The 21,227-nt window shown below is 46.5% G+C and overlaps 1 protein-coding gene and 1 pseudogene across 7 annotated transcripts in view; one reads left to right on the top strand and one right to left on the bottom strand.

Annotated features, from left to right (window-relative positions):
- The window catches only part of LOC129815121 (calcium-dependent secretion activator 1), a 186,980-nt gene that overhangs the window by 9,974 nt on the left and 155,779 nt on the right, over positions 1–21,227 (bottom strand). For all 7 annotated transcript variants that reach the window (XM_055868507.1, XM_055868511.1, XM_055868508.1 and 4 more), the window contains one exon: positions 744–848. In XM_055868507.1, coding sequence (XP_055724482.1) covers positions 744–848 — 105 coding nt within the window. The remainder of the gene's footprint in view (positions 1–743; positions 849–21,227) is intronic.
- On the top strand, positions 19,822–19,940 carry LOC129816063 (5S ribosomal RNA; annotated as a pseudogene).

Below are 21,227 nucleotides of genomic sequence, written 5' to 3'. Positions count from 1 at the left end.
TAAAAGCACTTTTTGTGTGGGTGTCCCTAACATTGCCAAAAGACAAAGAGCTGTGAATGGATAAGTGATTCACCAATCAGGGCTCTTGATGGGCTTGGCAACAGTAACGAGGAGTGAGGTGTAATGAAACTAGGGTCCTGTTGCTCTGGATAGAGAGTTACATTTTGCGTGGGCGGGACGTTTCTTTGCGCCCATCAGGAACACGCCGTGTACTAGACAAAAACCTCATGGGGACCATTACACAACGTCCTGACGACTTTAGGCTACAATTTCCTGACGTTCCGGGGACATCCTATTGACCCATATTTGTATTAAATCATCTGGCAATGACACTATATGTCACATGTGAGGACAGATCCCTTGCATATACAGGCCTCATCAGTCACTACTGCATGTATAGGGAGACAGTCTCTCTGAGAGAACAGAAATAAATGTGTGACATGACGTTATGCTGGTAAGACTTGTTACTGTTCACACTGCACCAACATCACGCTGAAATATTAACACAGGACAGAGAAACAATGGTTGTCAGTACTAGGCTTCCTATCAAGCCATGAGAAGGTACAGTAGGTCACAACTCATTCAATATGGGTCACAGATTAAGACAATATAAACATTTAATTTTTTAAATGAAATTATGTAATTCTACACTATTTGATTGTGAACCTTGATATATTACTTTGAATGAATGACCAATTGGTTTGGGATGCCCTGGAAGAGGCCGTTGACTGAGCTTGACTTACCTTGACTACTCTGATGAGGATCTTGAGTTGGTAGACATGGAGCTGTAGGTCCATTCGGTCAGTCAGCCACATACCCAGGAGGTTCATGGTGCTGGTGTACCATTGCTGCAACACACAAACACAACGGTCTCCAGCAAAACAGACACACAAACACACACGTACACACACAGACAACCAGAATACAGAAAACACAGAGCAGAACCAGCATTTCATTGGAATTTACAATCTCACTCCTTCATGCCCTCTCTTTCTCCTGTCTTCATCCCCCTCTCATTCCCTCTCTGTATTTCTCTCCATCTCAACAACTCCCTCTCTCAGTCTCTTTCACTCACTCATTACCCTCTGACTAACTGACTCCCTCTTGCTGTCTCTCTCTCTCTCTCTCTCTCTCTCTCAGCTGAGGGGTGAGTGAACTGGAAGCACCTCTTCTATAACCGGAGTAGCTAGCTGAGAGACTCCAGATGTTTATCTGTGGGCTGAGTCCTGTTTGAAGTCTAATTGATTGGTAATGATCAGGGCAGGCTGATGCTAATCAGAGTGGACTAGCGCTCAACCGTCAGGCAGAGACAAGAAAGGAGGGGAACATATCTGGGATGACTTGAGTTTGTGTTGCTGGAACTTTCACACTGTCAATGAGAGGCCTTCTGCTGTGTCCTTTTTTTACACTCATGTGCAAAAAAGACTGTCATGAGATATGAGAAAAAATTTCCAGGCCACAAGGCTCCTTCTCTACCAGGGGGCTAGATAAAAAGTAGCTATCAGTATGCAGTACTTCATGTTTCAAGTGAACATACCCCAGTAGTGACAACAGTACATACATCATCAGTTCCTTCTCTAGATGACAGTGTAGGGCAGGGATCATCAACTAGATTCAGCCGCAGGTCCATTTATTCTTGAGTGGATGGTCAGGGGGCCGGAACATAATTACAAATCATTTGTAGACTACAAACATTTGACTAAAACATTAACATTTTAAACCTTGCTTACATTTGTATACGATCACATATCTTGCTACTTTGTGTGGATTTTTTTTAATACAGATTTCCAAAATGAAAATCACTTGGAGCTGATTCCCTGACTTGGGGGGCCAAATACAATCCCCATCGGGCCAAAGTTGGCCTGTGGGCCGCCAGGTGGGGAACCCTGGTGTATAGCTTCTCCCTGGAGTTGTGCTGGGGTAAGTAAGGGTACAACGTAAAGGCCTTCTCTGCGGGATGAATCACTGTGGGAACCTGCTGCATGTGTACCACTGTGGCAGCTTCCTCTCTGCCGCTCTGTGCCTGTGAAGGAATCGCCATGGCAGCAGGGCTGTGATCTCGCCCCTAGCACGACCCCACGCCGAGAGGCCAGGCCTGGTGTGACTGCTCTCACTCTCCTCTTTTCACTCTGCCCTCCATCCATCTCTCCCTGTCAGCCTCTCTTTCTCTCACCTTCATAACCTCTAAATAGGATTATTGTTTCTTTTATTTTTTTTACTTTAATTCAAGTAAATGACAAAAAGCACAGGCATACCCTTTGTTAGTTTAAGATTTTGAAGAAAATAAAGCGAATGCGATCATATAAAGTGATCTATAACAGCACTTTGGGCAGCAATGCTTTATGCTAGAAACAAGCCGTAAAATATCTGGTAAGAAGCGACACCGATGCATATGAGGATGTCATTGTTTAGTTTCTTTTACATTCAGAGGCTGAGCTACAACCTTCTATAGACAAGGAGACAAAAATTGCACTTTGCTTGGGAAGTAATCTAATTCTGTCACTATCAATTGATTAAACTATTCACTTTCTGTCCAATAGAAGCTGTTTAAACCCAGACAGCTTTTAGGGAAGTACTTGTTACCTACACTTGTTGGGTTAAGCCACGGAAGAAGAGTAGCCAGCAGTTAAAGCTGACATTTTTCTGCGTCGGTCGGCCTACTCTGTCTGGGGTGGAAAGGTAGGCCTACTCTGTCTGGGGTGGAAAGGTAGGCCTACTCTGTCTGGGGTGGAAAGGTATACATAACTTTTGAAAGTAACCTATCATGCTAAGATTCCTAATGATGTCTCAGATTGTATTATTTTCAAACAGGGACAGTTTCGTTGCAAACAATCACTGATTTGGCATTGGAGAAATATGATAAGATGAACACATAGGCCTATCTCTCAGTCTATTCTTAGCATGTAATTTCAGTATTTTGTGTGGTATTAAAAAAAGATTTTGCTAATATGTAAAATAACGTAGAATTGCAAGACATTTTTATTAAATGCAATTTTTTCTCTGACCTTCAAATATGATGATAGATTCATGCAATGCTTTTACTATGAAGGAGATCTTTCCACCCCTATTCTTGTCCACGGTGGTCTGTGAACCCACAACCTTCTGGCCCGCAGCCTGTGCGCTATCAAAATTCCTGCGTTGCCATGTAATGCTTAAAGGACAATGAACAGTTTCTAAAACTGCATATCTAAGGCTGTGGTCTGTCCAAGAAGTGAGGGTAAATGGTATCATGTTCTCTACTATCACCTATAAATTCTAATTATTATTTTGGGTATACGGGAGGGTCATTTGTTTTTTTCAAACGTTCAGGGAGGGTTTAGGTCAAATATATTTAGCTGAAGGGAGGGCAATCCATTTTTGATTTCAGGTCCAATCTTTCGTTTTTTTGTGTGTGTGTGAGGTGTGGTGCTCAAGGGAATCTCAGAGAGAGACAGACTCTGATGCCAGGCTTGTGAAATGAACAGTGATGGCACTCTTGCTTTGTTCCACTCTGAACAGACTAACAAACCGTAACAAATCTCTTAGAACAGATGAACACACCCAGGCACTCACTCTTTTTAGGCTCGATTGGGATCAGCAGGAGGCTAGCAATAGCTGACAGCCAAAACACGTGTAATATGGCTCTGAATATATAATGTCATAACCCAACAGGGATCAAATCTGTGACACTGTGACATTCTATCAAGTTCCATCTGATATTAGGGATTGGATAATGAAGGTGGTTTTGGATGGTTGTGTGTCTTTGTGTGTGTGTGTGTGTGTGTGTGTGTGTGTGTGTGTGTGTGTGTGTGTGTGTGTGTGTGTGTGTGTGTGTGTGTCTGTGTGTGTGTGTGTGTGTGTGTGTGTGTGTGTGTGTCTGTGTGTGTGTGTGTGTGTGTGTGTGTGTGTGTGTGTGTGTGTGTGTGTGTGTGTGTGTGTGTGTGTGTGTGTGTGTGTGTGTGTGTGTGTGTGTGTGTGTGTGTGCGCCTATGGATAGGGGTTCCACTGCTTCATCACACACATACAAACATCTGCAGGTCCCGAAGAGGGGTGAAGAGCTGGGAGGCAGTGCAACCTCCTGCCCCCTGCAACACCAACCCCCCCACGCCCCTCCACCACCACACACAACACCCCGCCTTGAACCTGGTGTTCACACTCATATATGACATGTTACAGGAAGCCATAACGCCTGGCAGGGGGGCAACCAACAGAATTCAGTGCAAATCTGCATACCCCTCCCCTCGTATCCCAATGCATACACACATAAACACATACACCAGTCCCACTACGCCTTTGCGAGACTAGGACAGAGGACTGGTAAGGGGTCGGCTTAGGCCTTTGTCCTGGACCCCCAAAAAACACAAAAAGCTGGAATGCTGGAGCAGAGGCGGGGGCCCTTCCATGGGGGGTATAGGGGGATTACAAGCAACCTGTGACTCTGCCTCTTTCCGCCCTTGCTGGTGGTGATGTGTGTGTGTGCCTTTGTGTGCGAAAGTCTGTGTGTGTGCATGTGATTGTGTATGTGTCAGTGCTACAGACCAGATTGGATCTGGCCTGATTGAGCTTGGATCTTGTAGTAGGTGTGGTGTGTGTGTGTGTGTGTGTTAGTGCTCCACAGATTGGCCCTGGTTGGTGCAAGGCTGGGGTGTGTAGTAGGTGTCCTGCTGGGACCCAGCTGTGTCTGCAATTAGCGGGAGGCATGGAATGATGATTGTTGCCGCGACGATGCTAATGCAAAGTGACAGGCTTACATTTAAAGGAGAGGGGAGGCCGCTGTGTATCACAGAGACATTACGCACCAATACTTTTCCTTTTTCACTTTCTCACACACACACGCACGCACGCACACACACACACACACACACACGCAAGCGTGTGCATTCACTCAAGAACACACACGGCCTCTGCTCTACAAGCTCCTTAAAATAAAAACAAAACAATCCTCAAAAATCCATTAAAGAGTGGTAGGGCCGATCAAAGGCACAACCTTTCTCCAACACTCCTGGCCAGGGTGTCTACAGGGCTTTGTTAGTGGTTAAAAAGAGCTGTCCACACTGGTCTCCTGGCCCAGAGAGAGCTGGCAGCCAGGGCAGCTAAATTAGGCCCCCCAGCGGGCGGCTGAGGGGAGGACCCGGGGGTTGAGAAGTCTTTAAATCTGACTACAAGACATTATGCACTTACGACAAAGGGGCAGAGTAATCCTACCTGCTTGCTTTTCAACGCTGCTGCTTGCCTGTTATTGTCTTCTTTATAGCTCCTGAGAGGAGGACCATTGATGACGGAACTCAATTACCATAGTAACTCACACCGGTGACCCCCAGGTCTCCCCCCACCCCCCAAAAGAGCTGATCCCATAGGTAGTCAGTCCTTTCACAGGAAGCTGACGGCCCTATACCGTGTCCCTCCACGCTGGCTGAGCACCACTGCTGCTGTGGCCCTCAGATCCTGCCAGCACCCTGCGCTCCGCTCACACCGCTCTCCTTTCTACTTCTCTAAACATAGGGGAGTGCAGCACTCTGAAAGGCAAAATTGAAATAAAGTTTCAGGCTCAGCAAGTTTATGGGCTTCAAACTGTTCTGATTGTGCCGCATCTACAAAGGAGAGGCCGGCCAACGATTCACACGCTTCAGCGCAACCTTAAGTGGAACAAAATTCCTCTGTGTGTGCCCAACCACTACTAAATCGCTAAGATAGTCAACCTTTCCTTTTAAAGAAATGTGAAATAAGTAAGGATAACAATAAATGTTCTGTGCATATGTAACACAAGACTGACATAAATGTCACCAGTCACCAGTCACATTACACTAGTTAGTGTCAGTTGAACAGATTACAGTGTCAAAATAAGAGTACTTTACAAAAACATGGTTAAAAAAAGAGAGAAAGAGCATGTTCTGAGGAACTAAACGGTTGGAATTGTGGACTACACTGCGCCATTGAGTAAACACACAATAAAGGACAGAAAAGCTCAGTGAATAAAACCGAGCAAAGGCCTGAGCAAAGTGAGCCATACTCCTTTCAAAAGGCTGCTTAGAGGTGGATTGAGGGGCTCAGAATGATGGGTAAAACACTTCTGGACTTCAGACTATAGGGGGAACGAAATGGAATAAGCCAGCAAGCACTTGAGGATCCCGCCGAGCACCTGAATGGGAAGGAGGGACGGGGGGAAGAGAGGGGGTGCAGAAAGTGAATGGCCTGCCTTTTGGGACCAATTTGTTTCTTTTCACCCTTTCCCCCTGCCTCTCCGCTGACAGATGTACAAAGAGGGACCCGCGCTGAGCCTCTCATCCACATGCACCGGCAAGCAGCTGTCACTTTTGTCAGACAAGTTAATCAAACAAATGCCACCATACCTCCCTTTCGATAGAGAGCGAGAGACAGAGGAAAACAGAGAAAGAGAGAGAGAGGAGAGAGAAACAGAGAAAATGGTGTGTGTGTATATGTGTGATCAACCGATCCTATCACCCCCCTTCCCCCAACAGGAGGACTTGTCCCACTCAACATAAAAGATGGCTCCATTTAACTTCCATTTCCCTCGTCTTATGTTATTCATCCATTCCTTTCCTCATTTGGTGTTGACCACTGACATGGACCTCTGGGGTGGGTCAGGAGGGATTTATGCCAGAGTCCAAGATCACAGTGAGGGTAGATGGATGGATGGGGGGAAACAAAATGCTCCCTCAGTAATTATAAAGAGTCTAAGCTGCTTACAGACTTCATTAAAGGGAAGCGAAACCTTTTGACATGTTTTCAACAGTTGCAGTGAGTCTACATACTACCTGTTTGTTATCCTTAGTCTTATTTTATTCTGGCCTTCTATCATCCAGATTCTTCATTATCCATTCCAAAGCCTCTTTTCACCATTGGTTTATATCAACATAAAGAGATTATTAACTGGCATGAAAAACAATAAGCATTGCGTTCATAATGAGATGTATCATGGCTTTACATGGGAAAAACACATCTTACTCTTGCTACTGGATTCATACACAATATATCTAAGACTGGCATGCATTGTGTTAACATGTCCTCATCCTCCTAAAAACATTTCTTCAACCATATTTGTGACTATGTAGATTTTCCCAGATTCAATGACGCTTTTGTTTTAATAGTAAACATGTTTGCTTCTCTTTTTGTAGATGTAATTTGATATGAAGTTAATCCAATTGATAAAGGAAGATCAACAACACAAACCCCCCCTCATGAATATAGTATAGTCTTCAATAGGGCAAATACACTATTTCCTTCGACATTATGTCTTTTTTTCACAGTAAAAGTGAAAAACTAAATCCCCAAAATGAAACCCTGACTGGTAAACAACAGAAACAGCAACCAAAACATGTGCTTTCTTTTCACACCCTAGTTTAAATAGAAACACACGCATGTCTGTCCCAAGAAATTATACTATATATTCATTGTATTATAAAAAAAGTGAAACAAATATATAGATTACAAAAACTAAAATAAGACAATGTATAGCTAACGTTAAAAGTTTATATTTGTATTTATTATGGATCCCCATTAGCTGCCAAAGCAGCAGCTGCTCTTCCATGTGATCCAGCAAAATGAAGGCAGTTTATACAATTTTAAAAACATTACAATAGATTCACAGATTTCACTACACACTGTGTGCCCTCAGGACCCTACTCCACCACTACCACATATTTACAGTACTAAATCCATGTGTATGTATAGTGCATATGTTATTGTGTGTGTGTGCCAATGTTTGTGTTGCTTCACAGTCCCCGCTGTTCCATAAGATATTTTTTTTAATCTGTTTGTTAAATCTAATTTTACTGCTTGCGTCAGTTCAGTTACTTGATATGGAATAGAGTTCCATGTAGTCATGGCTCTATGTAGTACTGTGTGCCTCCCATAGTCTGATCTGGACATGGGGACTGTGAAGAGACCTCTGGCATGTCTTGTGGGGTATGAATGGGTGTCCGAGCTGTGTGCCAGTAGCTTAGACAGACAGCTCGGTGCATTCAACATGTTAATACCTCTCATAAATAAAAGTAGTGATGAAGTTAATCTCTCCTCCACTTTCAGCCAGGAGAGATTGACATGCATTTTATTAATATTAGCTCTCTGTGTACATCCAAGGGCCAGCCATGCTGCCCTGTTCTAAGCCATTTTCGCAAGTCCTTTTTTGTGGCACCTGACCACACGACTGAACAGTAGTCAAGGTGTGACAAAACTAGGGCCTGTAGGACTTGCCTTGTTGATAGTGTTGTTAAGAAGGCAGAGCATCGCTTTATTATAGACAGACTTCTCTCCATCTTAGCTACTACTGCATCAATATGTTTTGACCATGACAGTTTACAATCTAGGGCTACTCCAAGCAGTTTAGTCATCTCAACTTGCTCAATTTCCACATTATTTATTACAAGAATTGGTTGAGGTTTTGGGTTTAGTGAGTATTTTGTTCCAAATACTATGCTTTCAGTTTTAGAAGTATTTAGGGCTAACTTATTCCTTGCCACACACTCTGAAACTAACTGCACCTCTTTGTTGAGTGTTGCAGTCATTTCAGTCGCTGTAGTAGCTGACGTGTATAGTGTTGAGTCACATACGTAGATAGACACTCTGGCTTTACTCAAAGTCAGTGGCATGTCGTTAGTAAAAATTGAAAAAAGCAAGGGGCCTAAACAGCTACCATGGGGAATTCCTGATTCTAACTGGATTAAATTTGAGAGGATTCCATTAAAGAACACCCTCTGTGTTCTGTTAGACAAGTAACTCTTTATCCACATTATATCAGGGGGTGTAAAGCCATAACACACAAGTTTTTCGAGCAGCAGACTATGATCAATAATGTCAAAAGCTGCACTGAAGTCTAACAAGACAGCCCTCACAATCATTTTATCAACCAATTTCTCTCAGCCCATCATCAGTCATTTGTGTAAGTGCTGTGCTTGTTGAGTGCCCTTTTGAATGTCCTTCCCTATAAGCATGCTGACATTCTGCTGTCAATTTGTTTACTGCCTTTTATCTGGTGAAACACAATTTTCCCCAGATGTTTACTAAGGGTTGGTAACAGTCTGATTGGTCGGCTATTTGAGCCAGTAAAGGGGGCTTTACTATTCTTGGGTAGCGGATTGACTTTAGCTTTCCTCCAGGCTTGAGGGCACACGCTCTCTAGTAGGCTTAAATTGAAGATGTGGCAAATAGGAGTGGCAATATCGTCTGCTATTATCCTCGGTAATTTTACATCCAGGTTGTCAGACGCCGGTGGCTTGTCATTGTTGATAGACAACATTATTTTTTTCACCTCTTCCACACTGACTTTACGTAATTCAAAAGTACAATTCTTGTTTTCATAATCTGGTCCGATATACTTGGATGTGTAGTGTCAGCGTTTGTTGCTGGCATGTCATCGCTAAGTTTGCTTATCTTGCCAATGAAAAAGTCATTAAAGTAGTTTGCAATATCAGAGGGCTTTGTGATGAATGAGCCATCTGATTCAATGAATGAAGGAGCCGAGTTGGCTTTTTCGCCCAAAATTTCATTTGAGGTGCATCAAAGCTTTTTACTGTCATTCTTTATATCATTTATCTTTGTTTCATAGTGTAGTTTATTTAAATGTTTATTTAGTTTAGTCACATGATTTCTTAATTTGCAGTATGTTTGCCAATCAGTTGGGCTGCCAGACATAATTGCCATACCTTTTGCTTCATCCCTCTCAACCATACAATTTTTCAATTCCTCATCAATCCAAGGGGATTTAACAGTTTTTACAGTCATTTTCTTAATGGGTGCGTGCTTATTAGTAACTGGAATAAGTAGTTTCATAAATGTGTCAAGTGCAGTGTCTGGTTGCTCCTCATTACACACCACAGACCAGCAAATATTCTTTACATCATCAACAGATGAATCACTACAAAATGTATTGTATGACCTCTTATACACTATATTAGGCCCAGCCTTTGGAACTTTGGTTTTCCTAGATATGGCTATTATATTGTGATCACTACATCCTATGGATTTGGATACTGTTACGAGTCCCGCCGAGGATGGTGCCTCTTCCCGTTCGGGCGGCGCTCGGCGGTCGTCGTCTCCGGTCTACTAGCTGCCACCGATCCCCTTTTCTGTTATCCTTTTAGTTTGTCTAATTTGTTTCACCTGTTGTATGTTTAGATTAGGGGTTATTTAAACCCAGTTTGCCCGCTCCCTTTTGTGCGGGCTTGATTTTCTGTTTCGTGTTTGTGGTGTGTATTTTGTGGATTTCGTCATTCTATTGATGTTGGACATTTTTTCTTTACGCGCCCAGTGTTTAAAGTGGCGTCACCGTTTTGTAGGTGATTACGTGAAGGAAATAAATTCCACCTTTTGTAAGAGATTCCTGCTCTCTGCACCTGACTCTTGTTTCCACCACTGGAATTGTTACAGAAGCCCGCACCAAAAGGAATGGAGTCAGCAGAAGCAGCAACCACCCCTCTCCCATCGATGGAGGAGCGTGTCCAGCATCACACCGCCGTTCTCCATCGAATAGGGACAGCAATGGACATGATGATGGAGAGGATGGAACGATGGGAGAGGAGTGGTATCCCGACTACAACCCCAGCTCCTTCCCAGACGGGGCAACCTTCCCCATCAACGTCAGCATCAGGTTCGGGTGCATTGCGTCTTGCGCTCCCAAGGGAGTACGATGGAGCGGTGGCTGGGTGCCAGGGGTTTTTGCTCCAGTTGGAGCTCTACTTGGCCACTGTTCGTCCGACTCCCTCTGGAGAGGAGAGTGTTAGCCTCCTCATCTCCTGTCTGACTGGTAGAGCCCTGGAATGGGCTAATGCGGTCTGGAACGGCCCAGACTCTGTTCGGGACAACTACCCAGAGTTCACTCGCCGCTTTCGGGCCGTATTTGACCACCCTCAGGAGGGCCGAGCGGTGGGTGAGAGACTGTTTCACCTCAGACAGGAGACGAGGAGTGCGCAAGACTTCGCTTTGGAGTTCCGGACCTTGGCTGCTGGCGCGGGGTGGAATGACAGGGCCCTGATGGACCATTATCGATGTAGCCTTCGGGAGGACGTCCGTCGGGAGCTAGCTTGTCGAGACACTACGCTCTCTCTTGATGAGTTAATTGACATGTCTATTCGACTGGACAACCTGCTAGCTGCCCGCGGGCGTTCAGAGGGGGTCCTGTCCGTTCCACCTCCCAGTCCTCCCACTTCAACCCCGATGGAGTTGGGAGGGGCTGCATCTAGGGGGGCCAGAGGAGGTAGCTACTCTTGCACCTATTGTGGCAGGAGAGGACACACTTCAGACCGGTGTTGGAGGAGCGCCTCTGGGAATGGAGATGGCAGGCGGAATACTCCTCGATCACCCCAGGTGAGTAGGCACAAGACTCACCCAGAGCTTCCTGTCGGTCACATGTTTTTGATTATTTTCTTCCCTGCGTTTTTCCCTTCTCTTCAGCATAAGGCGCTCGTAGACTCAGGCGCAGCTGGGAGTTTTATGGATCGCGGTCTAGCCCGTAAGTTGGGTATTCCGTTGGTACAGATAGACCCTCCTTTCCCTGTGCACTCCTTAGATAGCCGACCGCTAGGGTCAGGGCTGGTCAGGGAGGCCACGATTCCGCTGGACATGGTAACACAGGGGGATCATAGGGAGCAGATTAGTTTCTACCTTATTGATTCACCTGGGTTTCCAGTGGTGTTGGGGGTTCCTTGGCTAGCCATTCACAATCCCCTCATTTCCTGGAGACAGGGAGCTCTTCAGGGGTGGTCAGAGGAGTGTTCAGGTAGGTGTGTGGGAGTTTCCATCGGTGCCACCTCGGTGGAGAGTCCAGACCAGTTTTCCACTGTGCGCATTCCCCCAGAATATGCCGATTTGGCTATCGCTTTTAGTAAAAAGAAAGCGACTAAATTACCACCTCATCGACGGTGGGATTGTGTGATAAACCTCCAGGTGAACGCTGCACTTCCCAGGAGTCATGTGTACCCCTTGTCACAGGAGGAGACGTTGGCTATGGAGACATATGTCACGGAAGCTCTGAGACAGGGGTTCATTCGGCCCTCCATGTCACCCGTCTCCTCGAGTTTCTTTTTTGTGAGAAAAAAGGAGGGAGGACTGCGTCCGTGCATTGATTATCGAGGTCTAAATTCAATCACAGTGGGATTTAGTTATCCGCTACCTCTCATCGCTACGGCGGTGGAATCATTCCACGGAGCACGTTTTTTCACAAAACTGGATCTTAGGAGCGCGTATAATTTGGTGCGTATTCGGGAGGGAGACGAGTGGAAAACAGCGTTTAGTACCACATCAGGCCACTATGAGTACCTCGTCATGCCGTATGGGTTAAAGAATGCTCCAGCCGTTTTCCAATCCTTTGTAGATGAGATTCTCAGGGACCTGCACGGGCAGGGTGTGGTAGTGTATATTGATGACATCCTGATCTATTCTGCTACACGCGCCGCGCATGTTTCCCTGGTGCGCAGGGTTCTTGGGAGGCTGCTGGAGCATGACCTATACGTCAAGGCTGAGAAATGTGTGTTTTCCAAACAAGCCGTTTCCTTCCTGGGTTATCGCATTTCCATGTCAGGGGTGGTTATGGAGTGTGATCGCGTTAACGCCGTGCGTAATTGGCCGACTCCAGCCACGGTAAAGGAGGTGCAGCGGTTTTTAGGGTTTGCCAATTACTACCGGAGGTTTATCCGGGGTTTTGGCCAAGTGGCGGCCCCCATTACCTCACTGCTAAAGGGAGGGCCGGTGCGTCTACAGTGGTCGGCCGAGGCTGAGAGAGCTTTTAACCAGTTGAAGGCACGTTTCACTGAGGCTCCCGTGTTGGCGCATCCGGACCCTTCATTAGCGTTCATAGTGGAGGTGGATGCGTCCGAGGCTGGTGTTGGAGCCGTGCTATCACAGCGCTCGGGCACGCCACCGAAGCTCCGTCCCTGTGCTTTCTTTTCTAAGAAGTTGAGTCCGGCGGAGCGGAACTATGATGTGGGGGACAGGGAGTTACTAGCTATGGTAAAAGCCCTGAAGGTGTGGAGACACTGGCTTGAGGGGGCTAAGTACCCTTTTCTCATCTGGACTGACCATCGCAATCTGGAGTATATCCGAGAGGCGAGGAGATTGAATCCGCGTCAGGCGAGGTGGGCCATGTTTTTTACTCGTTTTAGATTTACGATCTCTTACCGACCAGGTTCCCTCAACACAAAGGCCGACGCGCTGTCTCGTCTCTATGACACGGATGACCGGCCCATCGATCCGACTCCCATCCTTCCCGCCTCATGTCTGGTGGCTCCGGTGGTATGGGAGGTGGACGCGGACATCGAGCGGGCGTTGAGGGTAGAACCTGCGCCGTCCCAGTGTCCGACTGGCCGTAGGTACGTACCGCTTGGTGTTCGTGATCGATTGATTCGGTGGGCTCACTCAATACCTGCTTCGGGTCATCCGGGGGTGGAGAGGACAGTGCGTGGTCTTAGAGGGAAATACTGGTGGCCCACCTTGGCTAAGGACGTGAGACTCTATGTCTCCTCCTGCTCGGTATGCGCTCAGAGTAAGGCTCCTAGGCACCTACCAAGGGGGAAGTTACAACCCCTTCCGGTTCCACAACGGCCATGGTCTCATCTATCAGTAGATTTTTTGACGGATCTTCCTCCGTCTCAGGGGAACACTACCATTTTGGTCGTTGTGGATCGGTTCTCTAAGTCCTGTCGTCTCCTCCCATTGCCTGGTCTCCCTACGGCCCTACAGACTGCGGAGGCTCTATTTACCCACGTCTTCCGGCATTATGGGGTGCCGGAGGATATCGTATCTGATCGAGGTCCCCAGTTCACGTCCCGGGTATGGAGGGCGTTTATGGAGCGTCTGGGGGTCTCGGTCAGCCTTACCTCTGGGTATCACCCCGAAAGTAATGGGCAGGTGGAGAGAGTGAACCAGGAGGTGGGTAGGTTTCTGAGGTCGTATTGCCAGGACCGGCCAGGAGAATGGGCGAGGTACGTCCCGTGGGCGGAGTTGGCCCAGAACTCACTCCGCCACTCATCTACGAACATGTCGCCTTTCGAGTGTGTACTGGGGTACCAGCCGGTCCTGGCTCCGTGGCACCAGAGCCAGACTGAGGCTCCTGCGGTGGAGGAATGGGTACAGCGCTCTAGAGAGACCTGGCGAGCGGTCCAGGACTCTCTTAAGCAGGCCAGTGAACGGCAGAAGAGGAGCGCTGACCGCCACCGCAGTGAGGCCCCTGTGTTTGCACCAGGGGACAGGGTCTGGCTCTCGGCCCGAAACCTGCCCCTCCGCCTGCCCTGCCGGAAGCTGGGGCCGCAGTGTGTGGGGCCATTTAAAGTCCTGAGGAGGATAAACGAGGTGTGTTATAGGTTACAACTTCCCTCTTACTATCGTATTAACCCCTCGTTTCATGTGTCTCTCCTCAGGCCGGTGGTAGCTGGTCCCCTGCAGGAAGGTGAGGTGCCGGAGGTCCCTCCTCCCCCTCTCGACATCGAGGGGTCCCCGGCGTATAGGATCAGAACTATTCTGGACTCAAGACGCCGGGTGAGGGGCCTGCAGTACCTCGTGGACTGGGAGGGGTACGGTCCGGAGGAGAGATGCTGGGTACCGGTGGGGGACATCTTGGATCCGTCCCTGTTGAGGGACTTTCACCGCCTCCATCCGGAGCGCCCTGCTCCTCGTCCTCCGGGTCGTCCTCGAGGCCGGAGTCGGCGCGCTGCGGGAGCCGCGCGTCGGGAGGGGGGTACTGTTACGAGTCCCGCCGAGGATGGTGCCTCTTCCCGTTCGGGCGGCGCTCGGCGGTCGTCGTCTCCGGTCTACTAGCTGCCACCGATCCCCTTTTCTGTTATCCTTTTAGTTTGTCTAATTTGTTTCACCTGTTGTATGTTTAGATTAGGGGTTATTTAAACCCAGTTTGCCCGCTCCCTTTTGTGCGGGCTTGATTTTCTGTTTCGTGTTTGTGGTGTGTATTTTGTGGATTTCGTCATTCTATTGATGTTGGACATTTTTTCTTTACGCGCCCAGTGTTTAAAGTGGCGTCACCGTTTTGTAGGTGATTACGTGAAGGAAATAAATTCCACCTTTTGTAAGAGATTCCTGCTCTCTGCACCTGACTCTTGTTTCCACCACTGGAATTGTTACAGATACCGCTTTAAATTAAATATCTGCAGCATTAGTAAAGATGTGATCAATACATGTTGATGATTTAATTCCTGTGCTCTTTGTAACTACCCTGGTAGGTTGACTGTAATCTCCCCAACAAAGAAACAAAGCAGGGTCATCACTCTTGGTCTAACTAGAGCCTTCTTTCCTTCATTCTCTCGTTTCTGTCCTTTAGCTTGTTTATCTGGCTCTCCTCTCTGTCTGCCTGACCCACCCTGGCTCTCCTCTCTGTCTGCCTGACCCACCCTGGCTCTCCTCTACGTCTGCCTGACCCACCCTGGCTCTCCTCTCTGTCTGCCTGACCCACCCTGGCTCTCCTCTACATCTGCCTGACCCACCCTGGCTCTCCTCTCTGTCTGCCTGACCCGCCCTGGCTCTCCTCTACATCTGCCTGACCCACCCTGGCTCTCCTCTCTGTCTGCCTGACCCACCCTGGCTCTCCTCTACGTCTGCCTGACCCACCCTGGCTCTCCTCTCTGTCTGCCTGACCCACCCTGGCTCTCCTCTCTGTCTGCCTGACCCACCCTGGCTCTCCTCTCCGTCTGCCTGACCCACCCTGGCTCTCCTCTCCGTCTGCCTGACCCACCATGGCTCTCCTCTCTGTCTGCCTGACCCACCCTGGCTCTCCTCTCTGTCTGCCTGACCCACCCTGGCTCTCCTCTCCGTCTGCCTGACCCACCCTGGCTCTCCTCTCCGTCTGCCTGACCCACCCTGGCTCTCCTCTACGTCTGCCTGACCCACCCTGGCTCTCCTCTCTGTCTGCCTGACCCACCCTGGCTCTCCTCTACGTCTGCCTGACCCACCCTGGCTCTCCTCTCCGTCTGCCTGACCCACCCTGGCTCTCCTCTCTGTCTGCCTGACCCACCCTGGCTCTCCTCTCTGTCTGCCTGACCCACCCTGGCTCTCCTCTCCGTCTGCCTGACCCACCCTGGCTCTCCTCTCTGTCTGCCTGACCCACCCTGGCTCTCCTGTACGTCTGCCTGACCCGCCCTGGCACAGTTAATTTTGCGTGCTGCACAAGAAGCTCAAAATGATTAAACTGTTCACTTGGTTCTGCGCTTGGCGACAGGATCCTGAAAAAGTGGTAAAGTGTCTGGGACAGTGAAGTGGTATTGCAGTAGGTCTGTCAGTTATCCTCCTCATCATCATCCCCACCACCACAAGCACAAGCCAGCAGCAACATCAACAGTAGCAGCAGCAGCGCAATCTCAATCGAACCTAACCCCTCCTGCTCTCCCCTCCATTGCCCTTGGCAGTCGTGAACCAGTTCCCTGCGTGGCGATTAAAGCGTTTTAACTTCGTCATAAAGTGCAATCTTGCAGATCTGATAACTACCAAGGTCAACGGAAATACTTCAAATCAATCAATGAGCTGGGCCCTAATCCCCAGGAGGCAGATTAAGTCTATAATTGACCCGTGTAATCCGTGTATCTGTGGTTGGCCAGGGAACAACTGGACCCAGTGCCGGCCGGGCACCATGCTTACCAAAATCTCTGTTCCCTGGCACTGGAGGCTGGAGGCCCACACCAGGCAGCTAGCATATCAGTGCAGTGCTGGATTTGGCCTTGGCTAAAGAGATGGCTGTTTTAATCAATGATCTCTGGGTCAGCCGCATTAAGCCGATGAGCCCTTACGTTAAGCACAGCTGTTTTAATCCTCTTCTCTTCAGCTGTTCTTTCAAGAAGGAGGAGGGGATATGGGGGGAAGAAAACAAATTATTTGTTCCTCTCCCCCACACACTCCCTCACTCCATCCAGCTCCCTCCCTTTCCCTGCCCCTGAACTTAACAAACTTAGCCATCTGACTGTGAGTTTCATCTCTTTAGCACTGTATACAATTTGGTGCCGCTTAGGCAGCTTGGAAAAAGAGAAATTGCTCCTCTGTAAAACCTATAGCACATCACGAAAGCCATCTGTACTTTGAGAACAGTCCTGTAAGATTAATCATTACTGTTGAATAATACCCGCATCACTCTCCCCAAACACAAAAACACACACATACAGACATACACACACACATACATAGACGCACAAACACACACATCCAGTACACCTGTCCGAGCCTCAATTTTCACAAACAAAAAATGTATTATTAAAGAGATCATAGAATGATTGGATTCATGGTGAGGATCGTGGCATGTAACAATGGCCTGAATCAAATAGTACTTTTCTTCTCACTGATTGCAATAACAATTCAGAAAAAATAGTTGTTTTACCCTCTTGACATTGGCACAGAGCTATAGAGCTGTTGTTACTGAGAGAGAAGAGGTGAAATAAATACTAAAATAATGTTATGGTTTACCAGCCCCCCCTGCCATCCAATCTGTCACAACATAGGCCTTATTCACTTTCTAATATGTCTCCAATCATAATGAATTTCTTGGGCGTTGTTGTTTTCTTAACATATTAACTTACGCCCATATGGTCAGACTGATGTCAAACGGCATCCCAGGCTAAAGTCAGTCCTTCTGACATGTATTTAAATGAAGTGAACCATATCCTTATTGTGTCTGATATGACATCTACTGACGTCTTGAAGAAATCCATGTCTCCAACCTAATTAACCCTGAGGGGACATAAGGTATGCCTCCAGATCAACTGGCTCCAAAACACACACACACGCACAATTACATTTAAACCCTTGACCAAATGTCATCAGGACCCAAGGGATTAGGGTAGGGGAAACAATTGAATACAGAAATTTTCCTTAGAGGAACGTCTTATGTTGTTACTCCTCAGAGCCATTGCTCAGGTCTACGGCTGAGGGTGGGTATTAGAATGGATTCTTAGGAAGGGCCCTAGCCACACCCATACCACTAAATCTGCCCTTAACCTTTATAGGGCTAAGACATTCCCTCCACGCATCTGATTGGTCTTTTGGCTCCTTCTAAATCATCTATTCTAACGGGCACCAATTGTACCAACTCAACGTGGGACGTAAATCATTGCAGGTCAAAAGGAGATCAAAAGACAGAAAAGAGAATTTTGAACTTTGGTTTTTGTCTAGATGTGTAAAATGTACATGGGGGATATTAATTTATAGAGGCATTGTGTGATTTGAAAAGTAATCCCCTCATGATCAGCAGTACAGAGAATAATAATGTTATTTTCAAGGTCAGCATCTCAATCTCTTAATTTGTTTTATATTATGATAAAGTAGAACAGGATTTAAATCTTGTCTTCTGATAATCTATTATGGGATGACATCAAAACACCCGTAATGCAAATCAATTTGTTTAAGTGGATATCATGGATGGGTAGCATTTTTGTTTTATTTCTTGAAAAGAAAAATATCCCAGTAAAAAAGTATTTATCCAAGATAAATATATTTTGATTACACTTAACTTTACTATTGGCTTTTCACCTGTTGTTTTGTGTTAGAAATAACATGGTTGAAATGGTAATAACTTCATGAATACCTGATAATTATGTTATAATTTATCCCCCCAAAAAACACATGAAATCTTAAAGGTCCTGTTTAGTCAATATTCAGTGTTATTTCCTGATAGTTGCTGGTTGAAAATGCAATCTACACAGGACCTTCTAATCAGCAGGTTTGCACGGGAGGAAGATTACGCTTTCCATGGTGTAAATTGGTTAATAGACAAATAACAAATATAGTTCCAAACCTCTCTGCCAATAACAGCTATATTTCAGTTTTCCCCTCCCAGACAGTCTGGGCAAAATTCTTGCCTGAGAATTAGTTTATTTGCATTTTTTTTTGCCCATTTTAACATAAATCTATTAGAGTAAAATACTTAATTGTTACCCAGAAATATCAAATTTATATTGATATTAAAACGGCTGTATTGGGCCTTTGATGTAAATAGCAGCTGAAGCCAGACTTTAATTTCAACCGTTACCAATTATTATGTCTGACAGGATGCATATTTCTTTTACAGACAACAGCACGTGCTACTTTATAATTAGTTATAGAATAAATGATTATCCCTGGAAATAAAAGAACAAAACAAACAATCCCTATCCATATTTTTACAGAACAGATGCCCCCTCCCCCTCTCTGTTTAAAACTGGTATGATCCCCATGTTCTTTAGTCCTTTCTATAAAGTGTTATCGGGGGTGTCGGTGAAGGCAGACATTTATGTCTAAGAAGCAGTAAGGCTGAAGTTATCTGATCCTAGAATATCTCGTTTGGGGGAGCATCAACATTTAGGCACAATTTTGACAGCTTAACAATGTGGAGATGTTGCAAAAACCGATTAATACTCAACGTATTAAACTATTTTAAGAGCTATGTAGAGTAATTCAAACGATAGTGTCTGTTTTGGACAATGTGTCCCTGAGTGGCGCAGCGGTCAAAAGCACTACATCGCAGTGCTGAGGCGTCCCTACAGACTGGGGTTCGATCCCAGGCTGTGTCACAGCCGGCTGTGACCGGCAGCCCCATATGATGGTGTACAATGGGCCCAGTGCCTTCCGGGATAGGGGAGTGTTTAGCCAGGGGGCTTTCCATGGCTCACCACACTCTAGCGACTCCTTGTGGCAGGGCCGGTCGCATGCAAGCTGACTTGTTCATCAGTCGAACTGTGTTTCCTCTGACACATTGGTGTGGCTGACTTCCGGGTTAAGTGAGCAGTGTAATAAGAAGTAGCACGGCCAGGCGGGTCATGTTTCGGAGGACGCATGACTCGACCTTTGCCTCTCTCGAGCCCATTTGGGAGTTGCAGTGATGAGCCAAGGAAATAATTTGGGGATAAAATGGGCAAAAGAAAATAGGCTTGTGACCAGACCACCCTGAACAAGCCTGATCTTGTCTGATCTTGGTAGCTAAGCAGGGCCAGGCCTGGTTAGTACTTGGACGGGAAACCGCCTGGGAATACCAGGTGCTGTAAGCTAAAAAAATAAATAACAAAAATGTGTTCCTCAGTGTTGTACGAATGCCAAGGAGGTTGTTAAGGGAGGGATGCTGAGTGCATGTATGTATGTATGGGGTGAATCTCCAGGGAGATGGCCTTGCTAGTAGATGTACACAGAAAGATTATTTGACTCTGAATCATGCCACTGGACATAATGTGTTAAAACAATCTGACATGAGAGATAAGTTCCATTTCAAAATATATAGCTAGGTGGGAAAGTGTTTGCAAAGTAAAGCTGAAAGAAATGTGGAAAGGCATTGTGGTTCAAGTGAGAAAAAGAAAGATATGGAAGGAAAGGGAACATACATAGAAAACCAAGGGCGTTGTTATGCTTTTTGATCCCTGAGCATGAACGCATAGAAACAACAGCATCACGCCTTGGTCATATTGAGCAGAGCGACAAGAAAAGGACAACATAGAGGAGTCCTACAGCGCAGCAAGACACCTTCATACGCCACAGTACTGCCAGAGGGAGAACAGATAGAGAGTGACATATATATAGAGAGAGAGGCCTCTGCTATAATCAGAAAAGAAATGCTCTTCTGAGAGAAGACGATACAAGCCAAACAGCAGGTCAAAGCAGCAAGAGAAACAAACATGGAGAAGAGACACTTTCACTCAGAGAAGACTGATTAGATAGAAGGCAGGTCATGCCAGCAGGCCTTGGGGGAAGCCACACACACACACACGCATATAACACACACCCACACACGCGCACAGGTGCAATCTGAGGTTCTCACCCCAAAAAGAGTAGTGGACAAATTGGTCAACATGCATCACAGAGGATTATTTAGATAACCAGGTTTCAGGCTATTCATTAAGACAGTGTTCTCTTTTCTCATTTCTCCCTCCACTTTATTCACTCTCAAATACAAACTCATTATATTTCTCTTTTTCCCTTTCTTCCGTTATTTCTTTCTTTCTCTCCATCCTTCTTAAGCCCTTATTACAATAAGCCCTGGGTCAGAGGCCCTCCTTTCTGTTTGTCGTTCCTAAGAGGAAGATTTCGTTGGAGGAAGCCCTCATTGTCAAAATGGGACAGGTCCAAGTGTCTTGTATATAGTCCAATGTGGGGAACGGGTCAGCAGTGTGGGGGAAACTGGTCAGCATAAGCCGACCTACTAACCCTAACCTTTTGATTTGATTATTAATTTTGCTACAGATCAATTAGTGGAAGAACACAATGTATTGTAATGGCTGAAGACAGAATTTAGACTGGGGAATTGTAAAGACGGTATTAAGTCATCTTACAGGAGGCCATTCTAT

The sequence above is a fragment of the Salvelinus fontinalis genome, chromosome 18 (assembly GCF_029448725.1).
Source record: "Salvelinus fontinalis isolate EN_2023a chromosome 18, ASM2944872v1, whole genome shotgun sequence".
NCBI lineage: Eukaryota > Metazoa > Chordata > Actinopteri > Salmoniformes > Salmonidae > Salvelinus > Salvelinus fontinalis.
This window is presented reverse-complemented; position numbering and strand designations above follow the sequence as displayed.